Below are 19,612 nucleotides of genomic sequence, written 5' to 3' on the forward strand. Positions count from 1 at the left end.
TATTTATTTATTTATTTATTTATTTATTTATTTATCTTATGTATATAAGTACACTGTAGCTGCCTTCAGACACATAAGATCCCATTACAGATGGTTGTGAGCCACCATGTGGTTGCCGGGTATTGAACTCAGGACTTCTGGAAGAGTAATCAGTGCTCTTAACTTCTGAGCCATCTTTCCAGCCCTTTAAGTTGCTTTTGTGAAAGTATTTTCTCATAGCAACAAGAAAAGAAACTAAGATAACAGAGAACTTGGGTTCGATGCCCAGAACAAAGGAAAGAAGAGAAAGAGAAGGGGGACACAGGAAAGGAAGAAAAAGGAAAGGAGAAAAGGGAAATGGGAAGAAACATGGAAATTACTCAAAGGCAGGAATAACTGAACAGCTTCGGGAGGTACCAAGTAAATGAGAGCCAGTCCCTAGGTGTTGGTCAGACACTGCAGGCTGCCACTGAGTACCTGCTATTGAAAAACTTCAACACCTACACTGTTTTCCTTAACAATCAAGGAAAGATGTTCGATTTTCTGTAAAAGTTCTTTCTCTATCCGTTCCTGTTCTTGTTGCAGCCAACTCCGCGCAGATAAAATCTGGTTGCTCAGCTCCTCGACTGTACCTTTAAATCTAAAATGTTAAAAAAGAAAGAAAAGAAGAGGTGTGCAAACAAGTTGAATATAAAACAGTTTTAAATAACATTAAACAATATCAATTCAACAGGAATGGAATACTTACTTTCTCTTAGGATCGCATTTAACATGAAGTTGGTGCAGGATGGAAGCGAGCAACAGAAAAGCACCTAGTGACACTCCTAGCCATAGGGACCGGCAAAGCAGGTACTGAGGTGAAACAGCAGATGCCAGGGGACAATCTCTGCCATTCTAAGTGTCCATGGTACTCCTTGCTCAGAGGACATATCATCCTCCATCTCCTTTTCAGAATCCTCTCCCTTCATATACTCTTCCTCCTTGCCTCGTGTATCTCTCAGGACTAGTGGCTGGCTTCCATTCTTTCTCTTGTTTTCTATTGTTCTTTCTCCATATGAACATAGCCTAATCTAATCCAGTAGGAAATAAACCAGGCATAATGGAGCAGGCCTGCAATCCCGGCCAACACTTGGAAGACAGAGCCAGGAGGATTCAAAGTTAAAGGTCATAGTGAATTCATAGTAGCTTGATCTACTTGAAACTTTGTCTCAAAAGAAAGTACCCTTACAATATCCATTCCTCTAGTCTCCTCCCCTCCAGAATCCTTAAAATAACTATCAATGAATGCTGCTTTCCTTAATCACCTTCTTATTTGTATTAGCATGTAATGAAACTATAGAATATAGATATACAAATATGCATAGAGGTATAATAGACATAGAAGTGTGATTTAAATAATAAAAAACACCTATTAGAGTCACTAAAATGTCTATTTTTTGTTTTTGTACATAAAAAGTCTTCATATGTCACTGGAGTACATGGCTGTCTAGCTAGAGACCACATTTACTAGCCTCCCTTGCAGCTAGGTATATATAATGGTTAATCTTCTGTGTCATCTAGGAGCATTATGTGAGGGTATTTCCAGAAGAAATGAATGAAGAGGGAAGACACACTCTCATGGACTGGGGTCCCATGAATAAAAAAAAAAAAAAGAGGAAGAAGCAGACTGAGTACCAGCATTCATCTTTCAACCTCTGACTATAGATGCAATGTGACTAGCCATCCTGTGCTCCTGCTACCTCATGTTCATCACCATGGTGGATGGTATTCCCTCAAACTGTGAGCCAAACTGTCCTCTTCATTACTTGAGTTGCCTTTGTCAGGTCACAGCAATGAGAAATGTAATTCAGTGCATCAGTAAGTCAGGTGATTGGCAGAACATGAAGGAGAGAAGTACATGGTTCTGCTTACATCCTTCAAAACACAGCTGTTGCCCTGGATTTTCCCTCTGTAGCAGCTGGGGAAGAGCAAGGACTGGAGCTGTAGAGGCTCCACACTGAGTCATCAGAGCTGCCCTGTCTGTCCTGGAACACTGACCACACAACATAGGCAACATGTGGTAACCAAACTAATACAGCTATCCATACAGCTCAAGACACTGGCTACCACCAGGACTTAGAAGACCCAAGTACAGCCCAGCCACACCCACACATCACAAAGTAAGCATTGCCAGAACGCTATTCTGTGCCTTCCTCTCACAGGATTCTAGTGAATGTCAGGCTTGCCTGAATGACCCACCCATTTAAAAACCTTCTTAAGGGAGCTGGGGAAAAGGGCTCATTGGGTTAAAAACTTTGCAGTGCACACATGAGGACCTGAGTTCAGATCCTCAGAACCCATGTAAAGCCAGAGGTGGTCTATAATTCCAGCACTCCTATGGTAAGAGGGGAAGCAGACAGGAAACCCTGGAAGCTCTCAGGCTGGGCTGGCGTACACAGTGGTGAACAACCAAAAACCCTCTCTCAAACAAAGTGAGAGATAAGAGCTAACACCCAAGGTTATAGTCTGACTTTAACATGCCTACCATGGTGTGTGCATCTCTGCATGTACACACACATGTACATATAGAAAGATCTTTTAAAAGGCTTTCATTTTCTTATACTGGGGATTGAAGCTATGACCTTGGTCATGCTAGCCAAGCACTTTGCTCTTGGGCTATATTCCCAGTTGAAGACACTGAAGCACACTTGCCAAGTTTATTTTATCCCTAAAAGTTAAACATATTCACATGGAGAATTTTGGGGAGCCATTATTTAATGTAACATAACCACAGGGATAGGTATCCTCCCCGAAGCACCACTGATAATAAATAACACAGAGTGCTCTACCTAAGCCCTTATCCAACGCTTGGCCATCAGCTCCCTTAACTGTAGACTCTTCAGGACTAAGAACAAGGTCTGTTTTGGTTTGGTTTTTCTTCATTATTAGACCCAGAGTCTTTAGGCAAGTGCTCCACAAATACATACGAGTGGCCAGGAAGATGACTCAGTGGATAAAGTGCTTGCTGCCCAAACCTGAGGACCTGAGTCTGGATGCCCAGAACCCATGTAAAAAGCTAGGCAAGATGGCTTGCATCTATAATCCCAGCACTGGGGATATGGAAAGACAAATTTATTGGCCAGCTAATCTAACAGAATCAGTGAGAGACTCTGGTTCTAAAATAAAATAAAATAAAATAAAATAAAATAAAATAAAACAAAATAAATGAGGTGAGGAGAGGTAGAGGAAGCTGCACAATGTTGTTCCTCCCCTCCACACACCCATGCACTCATGGACACACTCAACTCACCCCTGCACATTTACACACATGCACATACACATATACACACCAAAATACAACCAATGAACCAAACACACATTGAATGAAAAGATGAGCTATCATCTAACCCTAGAAGCAATCATTATGAAGGAAAGGTGACTGTGTGCCACATGGAAACTGTTTCCTTTAGCTTTCGTTATTATTTTCACTCTGTGTGATAAGTAAAAACGGCAGAGGAGATGGCTCAGCAAGAGTCCTTGCTGCTCTTCCAGAGGACAAGAGCTCTGTTCCCAGAACCCATATCTGGCTGTTCACAACCACCTCTACTCCAGCTCCAGGGGATCCAACACCCTCTTCTGGACTCTGTAGGCACTGCACTCATGTGCACATATTTACACAGACATAAATAAAACTAAATATTTAAAACAGACAACATTTAGACATATTTTTAAATAAAAGCAAGAGGAAGAAAATGTGAATTTAATGAACTCAGAAAGAACGTGACAAAACCCTTTACAAACTGGTGGCTTACTTAGTGTCCAGGAGCTGGAGCTGGTGGTTGCTGTCTCTGTGGGACATCTTCAGTTTGGTGCTCTGCTCTGAGATGGACAAGTCTACTCTGTTCAAAAGCTGAGAAATCTGGAAAAGAAGATTGAATTATAAAGGCCTCACACCATGTCTTCATGGGCCATCTCAGAAAACACTTCCTATGCTCAATGCTGGTTAGTAGCATTAAGAGTCACTTCACTAAGTCCGTTTAGGACTTCCTTTCATCTCTCTACGTATGTCTGTGTGTGTGTATGTGTGTGTGTGTGTGTATGTTTGTTTATATGTCTTTCTGTGTGTGAGTGTCTGTGTCTCTGTGTGTGTCTATGTCTCTCTGTATGTGAGTGTATCTGTGTATGTGTCTCTGTGTGTGAGTATCTGTGTGTCTGTGTGTATATGCAGGTGCATGTGCACACAGGTGCATATGAAGGCCAGAGGTTAACAGGAGTTTTCTTCCTCAATCACTCTCCACCTAATATTTTGAGGCAGGGTCCTCTCATTGAACATGGAGCTCACCTACTGGCTAGAATAGCTGGCTAATAAGATCTAAGGATCACCTGTCTTCTCCCCCACCCAGTGCAGAGTGTATCACAATATCCAGCTTTTAAAACATTTTTTTTAGATTATTTTATGTGCATGAGTGTTTGCCTAAATGCATGTATGTGCATCATGTGTGTATCTTGTGTCTGCAGAGGTCAGAAGAGGGCATTGGATTCCCTGGGACTGGAGTTATGACTGTGAGCTACTCAATGAGTACTGGAAACTGAACTCAGATCCTCTGGAAAAACAAGTGCTCTTAACTGCTGAGCCATCTCTCCAGCCCACACAGTGCCTAGCTTTTAATTGGGTGCTGCAGATCCAGGCTCTTGTGCTGGTACCCATGGGAGCTTTAACCCTTACACCATCTCCCTAGGGCTCTTTAACTCTTATGCCATCTACATAGCCACTGCCTTTATTTTCTTTCTTACACACCCAGCAAAAATCAAAACAAGGGGCACTGCCAAAATAGTCATCAGAAGTGAGTCTAAACTTCAGAGCTCTCTAATGAGCAAGCCCAGCTCCTGCCCTGGGCTAGTACCTCTACCAGCTGTCACGGTACACAGCCATCATGACCTTGGACTTCCGCCATCACAGTGGCTGCCAGTCCTAGAGGGCAGAATTTCTATGGCTTACAAACAAACCAAGGTTCCAGATGTACCTTCTCATCAAGCAAAGCCCCAAAGAAGATTCTCTGTGGGTTACAGCCCTCCAGTCCTCCACTCCTGGCCTTTGTTTTTATTTGGGTTTTATTTTCACCAAAGCTCAATGTTAAATAGTCCTGTATGAGATGATCTCATTTTCTGAAAAGTTAGGTGTTGTTCAACATTCCTGACTAAAGGTTCATGATATTTGTAAGCTGTGGATCTTCACCTTCTTCATCATCACATCTCTTTTGGTAGATTTCTGTATTGTACTCACCTTAGCCACCAGGAAGCCTTTCCCCCCACTTTTGTAATAATCTCATTTTCACTCCCACAGACTCTGCACACTAGGAGACTGTAGTGACAATTTTAGAGTTTTGGTTTCTTTGAAAAAACACAGTAATATTACAAGAATATTACTATTGTTTTCATCTTAGTCCCAGGTGTGGGATACCGGGCTGCTCTAAGTTCTTCACAGCAGCTGACTATGATTTGCCTCATGCTGTAGCAGGGGTGTGACTTTGTCAGCTGAGATAGTTTCTTCGATTGTGTGACATCAAAATTCTGGGGACTTTTCAAAGGGAATATAAATGTTAGGGCTCTGAGAGGTAGGCTAGGTTGTTGTTCGTTTGTTATGGTTTGTTAAGTGGTCATGCACAAAGAAGAAACAAGTCAAAGAAGAAATGAGAACCTGACAGTGAGATCAAACTTGCCCCAGGAACTCCACGCCTATAATCGGCAGGAAGTAGTCTAATGATAATGTCAGTCCCTGACTTTGCTCAGGGATCTCTTTCCTTTCTCCTCTATCCACTTTTCTCTCGTAGCTAGTGTTAGTGGGTAGAAAGGATGGAAGAAGGGGTAGAGAAAAACCCACAAACCAGCCAAAGACAAGGGGCTAAACCTCAAGCTTCATAAACTCAAGCAAGCAAGCACTCCAGTATTGAGCTACCTCCTTAGCCTTGTCTGTAAGTTTTCTTTAACATTTATTTACTTCCTTTGTGTGTGTGTGTGTGTGTGTGTGTGTGTGTGTGTGTGTGTGTGTACATGTCACAGCTCATGTGTGGAGATCAGAGGACAACGTGTGGGAGTCAGTTAAGAACACATACTCCTCAGAGTTCAGAGTTCAAACCTCTTACCTGCCCCCGGCTTCCCACCCACATGTCAGGCAGTCTTCAACACTTGCAATCCAGCTCCAGGGTCTTCTGGTCTCTAGGACCCCGTGTGCATGCGCACACACACACACACACACACACACACACACACGTAAAGGTAATAAAGGTCTTAAAAGAAACTGTTCCAAACTAGGGAACTGCTGAGTGCTGAGTTTTGCTTTGTGAAGTAAACTATCAATTTCAAGGTAAAATCCTTTGCCAGCTGACTGTCTAGTTTTGGACTAATTGGGTCCCACATTCAGACCACTCATTAATCAGTACACGCAACGAGTCCCGGTCAGTAAAGAACATATTCCTGAATCAGACACTGGGACAGAGTGCAATGTGATGGGAAGGCCACTCGTCTGTGCAAGAGGAAGTTTGGAAGGAGTAATGTAAAATTCTGGGGTATAGGAATTGATTTATGAATAAGGAGAAAAGATCATTCAATTGCCACTGTACCAAAAACTCTCTGTGATCTGGCTTCCGGATTCATGAAGGGCCATTCCAGTGAGACAGAGGGAAGGAAGACAGAAAGCTGAGGATTTGCATAAACCCACACTGGGGACCCTAGCTGGCCACTGCTGCAGAAAACAAGCAACACTGTGCTATTCTGAGCTGAGAACAAACTCCGGCTTCTAAGAGGCGCCTGACCTGGCCATACCTGTCCTTCTGCATCTTTGATTTTTGTTTCCAGGATCAGCTTGGCTGCTTGCTGTTCCTTGTTCAAGTGCTGGAGTCCCTCGTAGGTCGTCTTATGCTCTGCAGAGAGTCTGGCTATGCTGGCGTCACACCTATCCAGGCGAAGGACACACATTCATTAAAGTTTAAAAGCATGCAAAAGTACTGCCTCACATACTATAAAATGTACTGGGAAAGGCAAGGGCTCCTCAGAAACTGTACTCCTGGGCTGTGTAGAAGGCTCAGACAGTAAAGCATGTGGAACTGTGTCTGATGATCAGAATGAATGTTAAAAAGCCAGGTGTAGGGCTGAAGAGCTGGCTCTGTAGTTAAGAGCATTTTCTGCTCTTGTAGAAGACTGGAGTTCAGTCTCAAGAACCCATGTCAGGCAGCTCACCGTTGTCAGGCAGCTCACCATTGTCAGGCAGCTCACCATTGTCAGGCAGCTCACCGTAGCCTATATATAACCCCAGCGCCAGGGATCCAATACTGCTGGCCTCAGGAGGCACCAATACTCACATGCACACCTACACATAATTAAGAATAATATACATATAACTCCAGGTGCGAAGGTGAACTCTTGGAAGCTTGGAAGCACTGGGGAGGCAGAGACAGGCAGATCTCTCGGGATCACTGGTTGCCAGTCTAGCCTAGTTGGTAAGCTCAAAGCCAGCAAGTGAGCCTGTTTTGTTTTAAAATGACTGGTGAGATGGCTCAGAGGATAGACGTACATGCAGCCAGGCCCAACAACCTGAGTTCAACCCCTGGATCCCACAAGGTGGCAGGAAAGAACCAACCCTCAATAATTGTTCTCTGACTTCCACACTGGCACCATGGTGCTTGTGTACCTGAAAACGCATGTTTTACATATGTACAAGTTTTGGGCCAGGATGGTTTGATGGGCAAAGTACTTACTGTGCAAATCTGAGGACCTAAGTTCAGTCTTCAGAACCCACATAGTGGAAGAGAGAACTGATTCCACAATGTCATGCACAGACACAGACACACACACACACACACAGAGAGAGAGAGAGTTTGGTTTAAAAAAAAATAGATGGGATGGAGAGATGGCTCAACAGTTAAGACCTCTTCCAGAGGTCATGAGTTCAATTCCCAGCAACCACATGGTGGCTCACAACCATCTGTAATAGGATCTGATGCCCTCTTCTGGCGTGTCAGTGACAATATGTTCAAATACATAAAATAAATTAATAAAAATTGTTTAAAAAATGTGAATGGCTCCAGAGAATAACACCTGAGCTTAACCTCTGGTGCATATACAACGAAAGAGAGCAAGGGACAGAAAGGGAAGGGGAGTGGAGTGGGAGAGGGGAGTGGAGTGGGAGAGGGGAGTGGAGTGGGAGAGGGGAGTGGAGTGGGAGAGGGGAGTGGGAGAGGGGAGTGAAGTGGGAGAGGGGAGTGGGCTGAGGAAGGGGAGTGGGTGGGGGGAGTGGAGTGGGAGAGGGGGTGGGCTGAGGAAGGGGAGTGGGTGGGGGAGTGGAGTGGGAGAGGGGGGTGGGCTGAGGAAGGGGAGTGGGTGGGGGAAGGGGAAAAGAAAGGAAGGAACTTAAGTGTCCCTATCCCAAAATGTTTTCAAGTATGGTGCCAAGACAGTCCAGTGAGGGGTAGACCAGACTTTTGACTTAGAACTAAGCATGCAAAAGAATGAACACGGAACCCTACCTCACACCATATATAAAAAGCTGCTTCCAGGCTGGAGATCAGTGGCCAAGAGCACTTGCAGAGAGATGGAGTTTGGTTCACAGCACCCACACAGGGCTGTGCACAACTACCTATAGCACCAACTCCAGAGGGCCTGATGCCCTTTTCTGGTCTCCATGGTCATTGTACACATATGGTACACACACACAGTACACATACATGTATACATGGGAAACACACATGGAAAATAAAAATAAATAAGTCTCTTTAAAAATGTAAAAATATAAGACCTCATAAACGAATATCTCAGCTGTATTTATAGTTTATAATTATATTTTACATATTATTTATAATTATAATATTATAATTTACGATAGATAAAAAATAGAAGCAGTACATCTGCTCACAATGTAGTGTCTCTTAGCTACAGGAAACAATGATATGCTAACAGGCCACAAACAGATGAAACCCTGAGAACACGGTGCTGAGTGTAAGAAGCTTCTCTTAAGTTTATCTGGGATGATTCCATTCACAGGAAATATCCAGAGAGGCAAATCCATAAAGAAAGAAAGAATTTTGTGATTGCCATAGACAGGGATTGAGGGAAGATGGCATTTCTTTCTGTACTGCTCAAATGTCCTGTGATTAACTACACACAGTAAATATACTAAAACCCACAGAATTGTATGCTTCAAAGTTCTATTTTTAAATATCCTCCCTCGTGTGTGTGTGTGTGTGTGTGTGTGTGTGTGTGTGTGTGTGCGCGCGCACATGCATGAACGCTGGAAGTGCCTGCAACAGAGTTCAGAAGAGGCTATCAGGTCCCCTGGAACTGGAGTAACAGGCAGTTGTGAGCCATGTGAGTTGACACGGATCCCTGGAAGCAAACTTGGATCCTTTGGAAGAGCAACAAACACTCTTAAGTGCTAAGCTATCTCTCCAGGCCCCTCCTCCAATTGTTTGCTTATGTGTAAATTACATATCATGAAATCTCTTCATAATGAACAGAAGAGAGATAGTGGAAGAGAAGGAAGGAGAGAGAGGGAGAGATAGGGGAGCTAGCATTTGAAGGTCTTCAGTGTCCTTTGTGAAGGTTCTAGTATTATCACCTTCTAATTCCCAATTCTCAGGTGTTGGGAGCTTATGCCTGGGCATATGGATATTTTTCCTCTAACTCTCTGCCGCCAGGCACACCCACACCCTCCTATCGGAGAAAAAAATGGAAATTGCCACTGAGTTTTGGGAAAATGCAGACTATGTGCCAAACACGGGAGCAAACATTCCAGTAGGAACTGGAAAGCTAATGTGAACTTTGCTTCTGGAAGAAATGAAAAAGAATCTCTGGCTAGGTCCTACATGAGGAACGCTGTGCTGAGTTGGGAGAAAGTCCCTCCAAGGAGAACCTGCCTGACCTAGACTCACAGGCGAGAAGCAAGGGTCTGCTTGCTGCTAATTATATTACTAGAAGATCCATCAAAACTACACAACCAACAGAAATTATATGCCAGCCTAGAAATTTAGTAATACAACTTTAAAAGCTATACTTCTTCAACACAATTATGCAATCAATGCACAAAAGTCAAACTCTTGCCAAAGAGCATTTTATCTCACGAGAATTGACTTCAACAGTCTCATTAGCTTTCCAAGAGAAAGACGGACATAGCCACAAAACAAACCCAAAATATCCAGTGCCAAAAACAAACACTCAAGGTGGTTTTAGAATCCAGGTGTTTGTTAACAGGGGAGGGACAAGTTGGGTGGAGAAGCTGATGGATGACGCTGAAGCGGAATGGAAGATTCCAGAAGGCATTTCAAGAGAATTCTTCTTGGTCTAGATACAATGTCAAAAAGATGACATCAGTTTTCACTGTCAGGCTGAGGTGTTGATAGCAGCCATGTGTAGCCTACTCCCTCTTTGCCTGTTGCACACCTGTGTCCTAAATCTCCACCTGCATCCACAGCAGTGTGACAATTAATTTGGGTTATCATCTTGACTGGATCCAGGCACTGGGCACACCCATGAGGGGTTTTCCTGATCAGGCAAGTAGAAGTGAGAAGACCCACACTAAACATGGGCAGTGCCTTCCCATGGCAGCCTGGAAGGGGGAAGGGGTCTGAGAGGAACCTGGGTTGTGTGCCTCCTTGCCTTTGAGCCTCACTAACAGGGTCATCTTGCTGATAATGCTACCCTCCCCACTGATATCAGACTCAGGTTTCTTCTGGCTTCTAAGGTGGACTAAAGCTCCCTGGCTCTCTGGGAATCCTCCAGGCCCTCAGCAGCAGAGTTGGGCTGCTGAGGCATCCGGCTAAGCAGCTTCCAGGTCCTCAGCCTTTCCAGCATGGAGATAGTATCTGACTGCCAGACTATCTGCATAGACCAATATAATCATTACACACGTAGACACACACACACACCACTGTTGGTTCTGCTGCTCTAGAACAGTGATTCTCAGCCTGCGGGTCAACACTCCTTTGGAGTCAAATGACTCCTTTACAGGGATCATCTAAGATGATCAGAAAACACAAATATTCACATTACGATTCATAACAGTAGCAGAACTACAGTTATGAAGTAGCAATGGAAATACTTTGATGGTTGGGGTCAGCACATCACGAGGGACTGCATTAAAGAGCTGCAGCATTAGGATGGCTGAGAGCCACTGCTGTAGAGAAAGACCCCCAACAAACAGTGGCCATGAAAATCCTCAGCTGACTCCTCAAGTCCCTGCTCCACCTTGTGGTCTCAAGTCCTTCCAGGCCCCCCCAACCTGTTCTCTGAGCTTTGGGGTTTTTAAAAGCCAAACAAGAACTCAAGATTTTCCAGTCCTGCCCCAGTGACTTTTCTCGAAGGGCCATTCATCCAAAGATGTGTTTGTTGAGTATCTACTGTTTCAACAGGCTCCAGGCTCTTGGCTACAGAAGTAAATGACACAGAGCCCCACTCTAGACAATAGAATGACTGGATGGAGCTTAAGGCGGGGGCAAGGGGAGACTCTGCAGAGCAGAGTGTGTGGGGGGGGTGTGGGTGTGGGTGTAAATGCTTGCAGAGGAAAAGACATTTGTACGACCCTTTAAAGGTGGACAAGAAGTTGGAAGAGGAAGTGGAAAGGTCCTCAGTGGGAGCCCAGCATGTGCCAAGGCCCTGTGGTAAAAGAACTGGCTTCTGTGGAGATTAACAAAGGTCGGGGTATGACCAAAGGGGCAAGACAACAGTAGGGAGAGCTGAGGAGATCAGGCAATATCCACAGCACAGGGTCAGACTATGGAGACTGGAAGGGGTCCATCCTGCTAAGAACAGCAAATGACAGACCAGACATGGTGGAACACACCTGCAATCCCAGCTCTCAGGAGACAGGCAGGACAAGATGGTGCAAGGTCTGCAAGAGCTACGGAGTGAGACTCTGTTTCAATTCCAAAGAAATAATAACAAAGGGAAGGGACTGGAGAGGTGGTCCAGAGGACAAGAGTGCTCACTGCTCTTACAGAGCACTAGGTTCAATCCCCAGCTCAGGGTAGCTTCTAACCTCCTATAACTCCAGTTCCAGAGGATAGGATGTCTTCTTCTCTCGTCCATAAACTCCTGCATACACATGATGCATATACACACTCCAGCACACACGTGCATTAAATCAAAACAAAACAGAACAGGACAACACACCAGCAAGAAACAGAGAGGAGTCACTCCACCCTTCATTCAACACTTAGACCCTCCTCCAGCTGCTAACTGTTCCTTATTCTTCAGCTGCCAACATGCATTCCCAGCATACAAGGGACTAGGTGTAGTAATATGTATAGTAAAACCGCTATATCTGGCTTTAAGGGAAAGGTACAGTAAGCCTTTGTGTCTGGCTTTGAGTGCAATGTTTCAGCAAAGCTTTTGCTATGTTTGGGTCAATCAGTAGAAGCTGAGAAATTGTTTTGAGGCTGTGTGAACCTTGAAAAAATGTTGTCTCTCTAGAGAATCTGTAGTCGGTGCTACGTAAGAACTTGCAGCTGCATCAACCTTGGTCCTAAGACACTCCTGGCAAACCAGGAATTCTTACTTTTGATTATGGCTAGCCATGGTCAAAAGGGACTGAGATTTGTGTGGGCTGTCTGCTCTCAAAGGCAGCAAGGGCAAGGTAACTTTGGTAGCTGGAACCTTTCCCAGCCCTGATTAACCTTGTATGATGTTTGAATAAAGTAACAAGTGAGCTAGCTGGATATCAGTCTTTTCCAAGAAGGCTGAACCCCTCTGCTCCTTTGGGAAATGAAGTCTTAGCATCTTGGTGAGGTTCTTTCTCTACTACGGCACCTACTGACATCAATCAATAACTAGGTGTGGTTTCATCACAAATACACCAGGCCATGGCTCTCTCTGCTGCCTTAATGGTGTCTGGTCTCTGTTGGTCTCTGTTCTTAATCTTATCTCACCGAGCTCATTGTCATCCCAAGCTGGCTGAAAGTGCTTCTTTGCATGACCAAATAATGTCCACCAGCAGAGGGCACTCTCTGATCGTTTTCTCCCTTGAAGACTCAGCCAGTTTCAGAAACGAAAGAAATTATGGTAGGCAGATATCCAGGGTTGAAGTCTGCCACTAGCTTCTATGGTCAAAGCTGGAAGGTGTGTAGTAAAAGAACTTCATGGAGCTTCTTAACTAGATTGGAGTTCATAAAAGGCTTGGGCATTGATGGTGGTGGTGGTGTGTATATGTGTAAAGGACAGCATCATAGAGTTGGTGCCCTCCTTCCACCTCAGGTCAGCAAACTTCCACAGGGAGCACTTTACTTCCTGAGCATCTCAAAGCCAAATAAAAACTGCTCTCAAGGAGTAAAGTCTCCAACATTTGAACACCTGTTGTGCTGGGTAATCTTCCTGGCCAGCTTGACTGAATTCAGAATCACCTAGGAGACCTCTGGCTTGGCTGTGAGGGTGTTCCCAGAGAAGCGAAACTGAAGAGGGAAAGCCTGCACTGACTGTGGGCAAGGCTGCCTCAGGGGCTGGAGAAACCAAGCATAATCCATCTCCCTGTGCTGTGACTGTGAACCCCATGAGAACAGTCACGTCATGCTCAGTCACATGTCTTCTCCACCTGGTGGACTGTAGCCTCCAACTGGGAGCCAAAATAACCCTTCCTTCCTAAAGATGCGTCTGTGGGACATTTTGAGGGCTGTTGCTGGTACACCTACCTTGCAACTCTTCCTCGGAGATCTCCCAAGCCAGAGAGCTGGCGCATCTCCAGTGTCTTTAAGGCAGAATTAGTTCCATAGCTGATGTTGTCCCTGGCACGGATCTGCTCCTGGAGAACCTAGGCAACACAAAGGACACTCGGGGTCACTGCCAAATTCACAGGTGTCCAAGGACACTTGGGGTCCCTGCCAAATTCACAGGTGTCCATTTCATAATTCAGGAAAGTATATGAATGCTCGATTCATTTTTTCCCATAAGAATTTTTTGTTTGTTTGTTTGTTTGTTTGTTTAAAACTTGTCCAGAACTTGCTGTGTAGATCAGGCTAGCCTTGCACTCATGGATATCTGTCTACATAAGGAGCTCTTTTTATCAGTGACTGATGAATCCAGAAGCAGAGAACCAGAAAGCCCAGAAAAAGGCACCACTCCCAACTGAGAGTCCTCTAATTCACCAATAAAACTATGTTCTTTTAATTTTTTTATTGTCTTTCCTTAGTATGGAAGTGATTTTATTTTCAGGACAATATCTGGTATGCCATAAGCTGAGTGTAGATGTGTTTATTTGTCTTTTGAGACAGTAGCTTCCTGGTGTGACAAAGATTGGCCTCCAATTTCCCTCCTGCCTGGGCCACCTCCAGTGTGAGGATCTCAGGGATAAGCCACCATGGCCAGCTCCTGTGACTTTATTTTACACAGTTTTCATTTTGGTTTGAATTTCTCTTTGATTTAAGGATGCCTGAATATCTAAAGACGTCAGAATTAATTAGAGTTGGCCGGCACAGTGGCACAAGTATGTAATCCCAACACTCAGGAGGATTTTGAATTTGAGGCTAGCCAAGGCTACATCACAAGAAGTCTCAAAAAAAAATTTTTTTTTTGCTTTTAAAATTGCTTTATTAATTTCAAATTATGAAAAAGATTGCCGGGCAGTGGTGGCACACGCCTTTAATCCCAGCACTTGGGAGGCAGAGGCAGGTGGATTTCCGAGTTTGAGAGTTCGAGGCTAACCTGGTCTACAGAGTGAGTTCCAGGACAGCCAGGGCTACACAGAGAAACCCTGTCTTGAAAAAACCAAAAAAAAAGAAAAGAAAAGAAAGGAAAGAAAAAAAGAAAAGAAAAAGATTTTTTTTCTAAAATAGGTTAAATTGCCATGCTGACAGGAATGTTTAGAATGAAATGCAACAATTAAACAATGTTTAGTAGAAACAGTTAAGTGGAAACACCAAAAATTTACAGAAAAAAAATACCCCACTAGATACAAGCTTGTAAAACAGTAGCCATTTTATGAGCTCAGAGAAAATCTTAGATTTCAAGGTATAAGGCAAAAGTCGTAATGATTGTCAGGTTCCGGTGTTAGGAACCACATGTAAGGCCTTGTCTGCTGCTTACTCTTTTTCTTGGCTTTCACCCCCACCCACCCACCCCCGCTCTACAAATCTCCCAACATCCTCTCCCCTTTCATTGTGATCAACATGTCTATTAGGTATAGCACATAGAAAATTACACACAAATTGTCTGACTTTCCTTCTGACAGCTCCCCCAGGCTTCTTGTTTTCAACCTTTTCCAGAAGGTGGGATTCTTCACTTTGCCTGGAGGCCTTCCCGCCTTTGTCTTTCTTGAAATCCAGTATGACTTGTTTGATTTTGGACGCCATTACTCCTGGACGGATCCTTGCCTTCTCTTCCTAGAGATGCTCACCACCAGGTGCAAGCTTCTACTTCTCAGACCGGCTCCTCTCTTCCTCCTCCTGCTGCTTTCCCCAGGCACTGTGCAGGCCACCAGGAGTGTGCCTGACACCATGAGCTGCACCACCAGGAACAGGTGGCCTCAGTTAGGGATGGTGGAGGTCTGTAGTTCAACTAACCCAACAATGGGCAGCTGTGGATGTAAAGTCCAAGAATCTGGTAGTTACTCTGTCCCACGATGCTAGTTGTTTCAGCTGGTCTCCTGTAGATTCCAGCAGACATGCTGGCAAGTAAATGCAATCGGGGCTCAAAAAAAAAAATTAAATTGTGTTTTTTTACTTCAAGCTGTTAAGATTTTGTTCTTTTTTTTTTTTTTTACATTTTTATTACATTTTATTTAGATAGGGGCAGGGTGTTAGAGACCAACTTTCAGGAGTCAGTTCTCTTGCTCCTGGGAATCAGACTGAAGTTTTTAGGAGTGGCAGCAAATGCCTTTTCCTGCTGGTACGTCTCACTGGCTCTGTCTTTGTTAATTAATCCTCACTGTGCCGGCTTATGATAAAGTCGGTAAGACATTTCATGTTTCCAACATGCTAAGTTTTGCTTCATGGCCCATGGCCGAGTTTTCGAATTTTTACTTATGTGTGTGTGTGAGCCTCATGTATGTGGGTAGCCATGAAATCCAGAAGAGGGTGTCTGATGCTCTGGAACTAGAGTTACGGGTAATTGGGATCATACTGAGGTGGGTGATAGGAACCGAATCAAGCTGGACCACCGAACCATCTTTCCAGCATCGATGACCCTACTCTCCTTCTAAAAACGCATTTCAACCTGGAGCTTGGTGAACTTTTCGAACTCTTTTCTTCAACTCATGGGTAACTCCCCAGTGTAACTAGTATTGCCTCTCTCCTTTTGCCCCCTCCCGCTGGAGCTCTGGCCATTCTCGCGCTGGTCTGGCTTTGCCCTTCCTGAAAGCTCCACTCTGATTTTGACGGTCAACTCTCCGAAGTTTCTTCCACTTTCCTGGGACCCACAAAACTCTAAATTCAAGGCAGCAGTTTTAGGCTGTGCTCAGGGGTCCTAAATATGCAAATTGATCTTTTATTCCTGGTCCACTGGTTCCCTCTGCTGGGAGCCGTGGCTTTTCCTCTTATGGCTGCTGGGTCCTCGGATGGGTGAAGCTTTTCTTTGTGGCTCACTGACATGCTCGGTGGGTGTTTCTGACAAGAGTGGAAGCGTCAGTGGGCTGGAGGTACAGCCGGTGAGGGAGCTGTGCCAATCGTGGCCAAAGACCAAGAGGAAGAGTGGGCCTCCACAATGTCTCCTCGTCTCCTTAGTGAGGAAGGCGATGAGCCTGCTCCTCCTCCTCAGATTCCTAAGGCCTCACTCTGCCTTCCTGGCTGGAGGCATTCCTGGCACTGCCAGACCCTCTTGTCTGTGCAGCCCAGGTGCAAAGAAGGGGGATGCAAGGACGGGGGCTAGTGAGGAGGCAGGCATCAAGTGACCAGTGTCCCTTTCCTCCAGCACCCACACAGAGAACTGTTTCCCTGCTTTTGCTCAGCTTGGTGACACTTAAATTTTATTTTATTGCCACTGAAGATGGAATTTGCAATTGCCAGACTTACTATTTCCTATGGCTCCCAATTTTTGAATGAATGAACCTGCTCTCTGAAGAAGAACACAGACTAGCTACAATCACCTATGAATGGCAAATGTTACTCATCTGAGCACATTCCTGCAAGGAGACCTCAAATCTGACTAATTCATCTCTGGCATTCTCCCACTGATAAAAGGCGCTGGCGGAGCTCTCTCTCTCTCTCTCTCTCTCTCTCTCTCTCTCTCTCTCTCTCTCTCTCTCTCTCTCTCTCTCAGCTCAATGGGCACAATGGGAACTACACCTAATAGAAGCAGCAAATAGGAAGAAACCCTCATGCTTTCTGTTTGGGCTTCTTCACATTTTGTTGATAATAAGGCACAAGGTCACAGTGCTCAAATGCCTTTGGGAAACACACATGTCACCCTGAAACCCTGTTCCATATGCAGAGACTCAGGTTCTGTCCCCAGAAAGCCAATGCTAGGGAGTAGGCCTGAAGATAGATGTGAAAGAGACACGGCCCTCTCCCAGGGTACCACTGCATTGGATGCTAGGAGAGCCAGGCTTTGCTTTGGCTTTCAATCCTTGAGTAAAGAAGATGGAAAGGAATTCACAAAAGAGTTGCTTAAAATAATTATCACCATTCACCTTTCTAGAAGCCAGAGAGACAGAGACCGTACAGTGGGGGCTGGGGATGCAGTCCAGTTGCTAGTGTGCTTGTGGAGTACTGCATAGCCTTGTGTTCTATCCGAGCGGAGTGAGCCTGACATGGCAGACACATCTGTAGTCATCTGGCCTGAAGGAAGGAGGATAAAGAGTTCTGGGTCTTTTTTGGCTACCATACTTGTTAAGATCCAGAACCATTCTGAGGTAGAACGCTGATAGGGGACATGGTTGAAGGGCTGTGGCTCGGGGGGAGCTGTGGGACAGGGTGATGATGTATGCATGTATGCATGCATGTGTGTATGCATGTATGTATGCATGCATGTATGTATGTATGCATGCATGTATGTGTGTATGCATGTATGTATGCATGCATGTATGTATGTATGCATGCATGTATGTGTGTATGCATGTATGTATACATGTATGTATGTATGCATGTATGTGTGTATGCATATGTGTATGTATGTATGTATGTATGTATACATAAAGGCACAGGCAGAATGGATGCTGTCTCTTCTGTTGTGCTGTGGGCCTAACATAGCTAAATAAATAAATTTTGTTTTATTGTCTGTTTGTTTTGCTATACTAGAGACTGAACACAGAGCTTTATGTATAGTACTTATGCATATACTCAGCCCAAGGTCTACTAAAAAAATTGTGTTTATTTATTATGGCTCAGTTGGTCACTGCTTCCCATGAAAGGAAGCTATCTCAAGCTTGATCTGCAGTACCCACGTAAAAGCCAGGCGTGTTCGCACAAGCTGTGATCCCAACACTGGAAAGGCAGAAACAGGAGGATCTGACCCTGTCTCCAAACTATGATAGGGATGGGTTCAGGAAGACATTCCATGTCAACCTCTGACTTCTACATACATACTACAAACACATGCATGAACATATAGACACATACATACACTTAAAAAATAAACTAAAAATAAAGTATTTTAATTGTAATTCCCAAAGTACAATGAGGTAGCCAAAATGTATCCCTATCATTCAAATTTTTGACCAAGTAATTCTACATCTTAGAATTAGCCTTAGAAGAAAAAAAATAAGAAAAATGGTAGAAGTGTCAGCATAAAAATGTTTTCCTATGTGATTCCCACACCAACTATTTCAGTTTTACAACCCTCACATCTTTATGCAAACGAGGAGGTTTGTGAGGGGTGTTCATTTAACTGAGTGTCCATTTATTTAGAGGCAACTCTCAGTATGTAGCTCTGGCTAGCCTAGAACGTGCTATGTAGTCCAGGCTGGCCTCAATTCACATCAGTGCACCTGCCTTTGCCTCCCCAGTGCTGGGATTAAAGGTGTGCACTACTATGCCTGGCTGTCACAGAAGACTTTAAAAATAAGGCAAAATATGTAGAGTTCAATACTGAGCAAGAAGAAAGAATATAAAATAGACACACAGGTTGGTCCCTGCTGTGTGCCAAGAACCTTGTAAAATAGGAGAGTGTTAACATCTTCCTTATTATATCTCGTTTAAGAGGAGAGTAGATTCCTCTTTTTTGTATTTCCCACATTACACTTATAATCAGAAAAAAATGCAGCTTTTTCTTTTACAGCTTAGAAATAAGAAAAGCACATTTAACTTGCAGGGTTCTTATGCAGACGAATAAGGTATTGCATTAGCAATGCTTTGAAGAGTACAGAAAAAAGGGTCTAAGCTTACCACGGTATTCACATTACTAAAAAGTTACGTGAAGAGACGGAGATCATTAGAGGGCTTATTGTTTAAAGAAATTCAAGAGCAAAACTGCAGAAACCCAGTAATGTCAGAAATGTGTCCTGATCTGCCATGTTGGAGCTTTTATTTAGAACAGTGCTGGCCCTTGGCAAGGCATGAGTTGTTCTTCTTTGTCAGTTTGAGAAAATGTCTTTTAGTTAGCTTGTGTGTGCAGAGTACCACACATGCCCTTCAGAGACAGGTTTATAGCAGGAAAGACTACAGGCTCCTCAAGTATATGGCCAAGTCCCTTCTCTCCAAGAGAGAAGAGGCCAGTCATTTTGAAAAAGACACGTCTATTTCTCCCT

General features: G+C 44.2%; 1 protein-coding gene and 1 pseudogene across 2 annotated transcripts in view; both read right to left on the reverse strand.

Moving 5' to 3' along the window:
* Fam81a (family with sequence similarity 81 member A) overlaps positions 1-19,612 on the reverse strand; it is a 52,480-nt gene that overhangs the window by 4,631 nt on the left and 28,237 nt on the right. For both annotated transcript variants that reach the window (XM_028771409.1, XM_028771408.1), the window contains exons 4-7: positions 13,629-13,747; positions 6,781-6,910; positions 3,771-3,877; positions 484-619 (exon numbers count right to left, since the gene is read on the reverse strand). In XM_028771409.1, the coding sequence (XP_028627242.1) occupies positions 484-619; positions 3,771-3,877; positions 6,781-6,910; positions 13,629-13,747 (492 nt within the window). The remainder of the gene's footprint in view (positions 1-483; positions 620-3,770; positions 3,878-6,780; positions 6,911-13,628; positions 13,748-19,612) is intronic.
* On the reverse strand, positions 14,939-15,284 carry LOC114624431 (annotated as a pseudogene).

Source organism: Grammomys surdaster, unplaced genomic scaffold, assembly GCF_004785775.1.
Source record: "Grammomys surdaster isolate TR1022 unplaced genomic scaffold, NIH_TR_1.0 206, whole genome shotgun sequence".
NCBI classification, from domain to species: Eukaryota; Metazoa; Chordata; class Mammalia; order Rodentia; family Muridae; genus Grammomys; species Grammomys surdaster.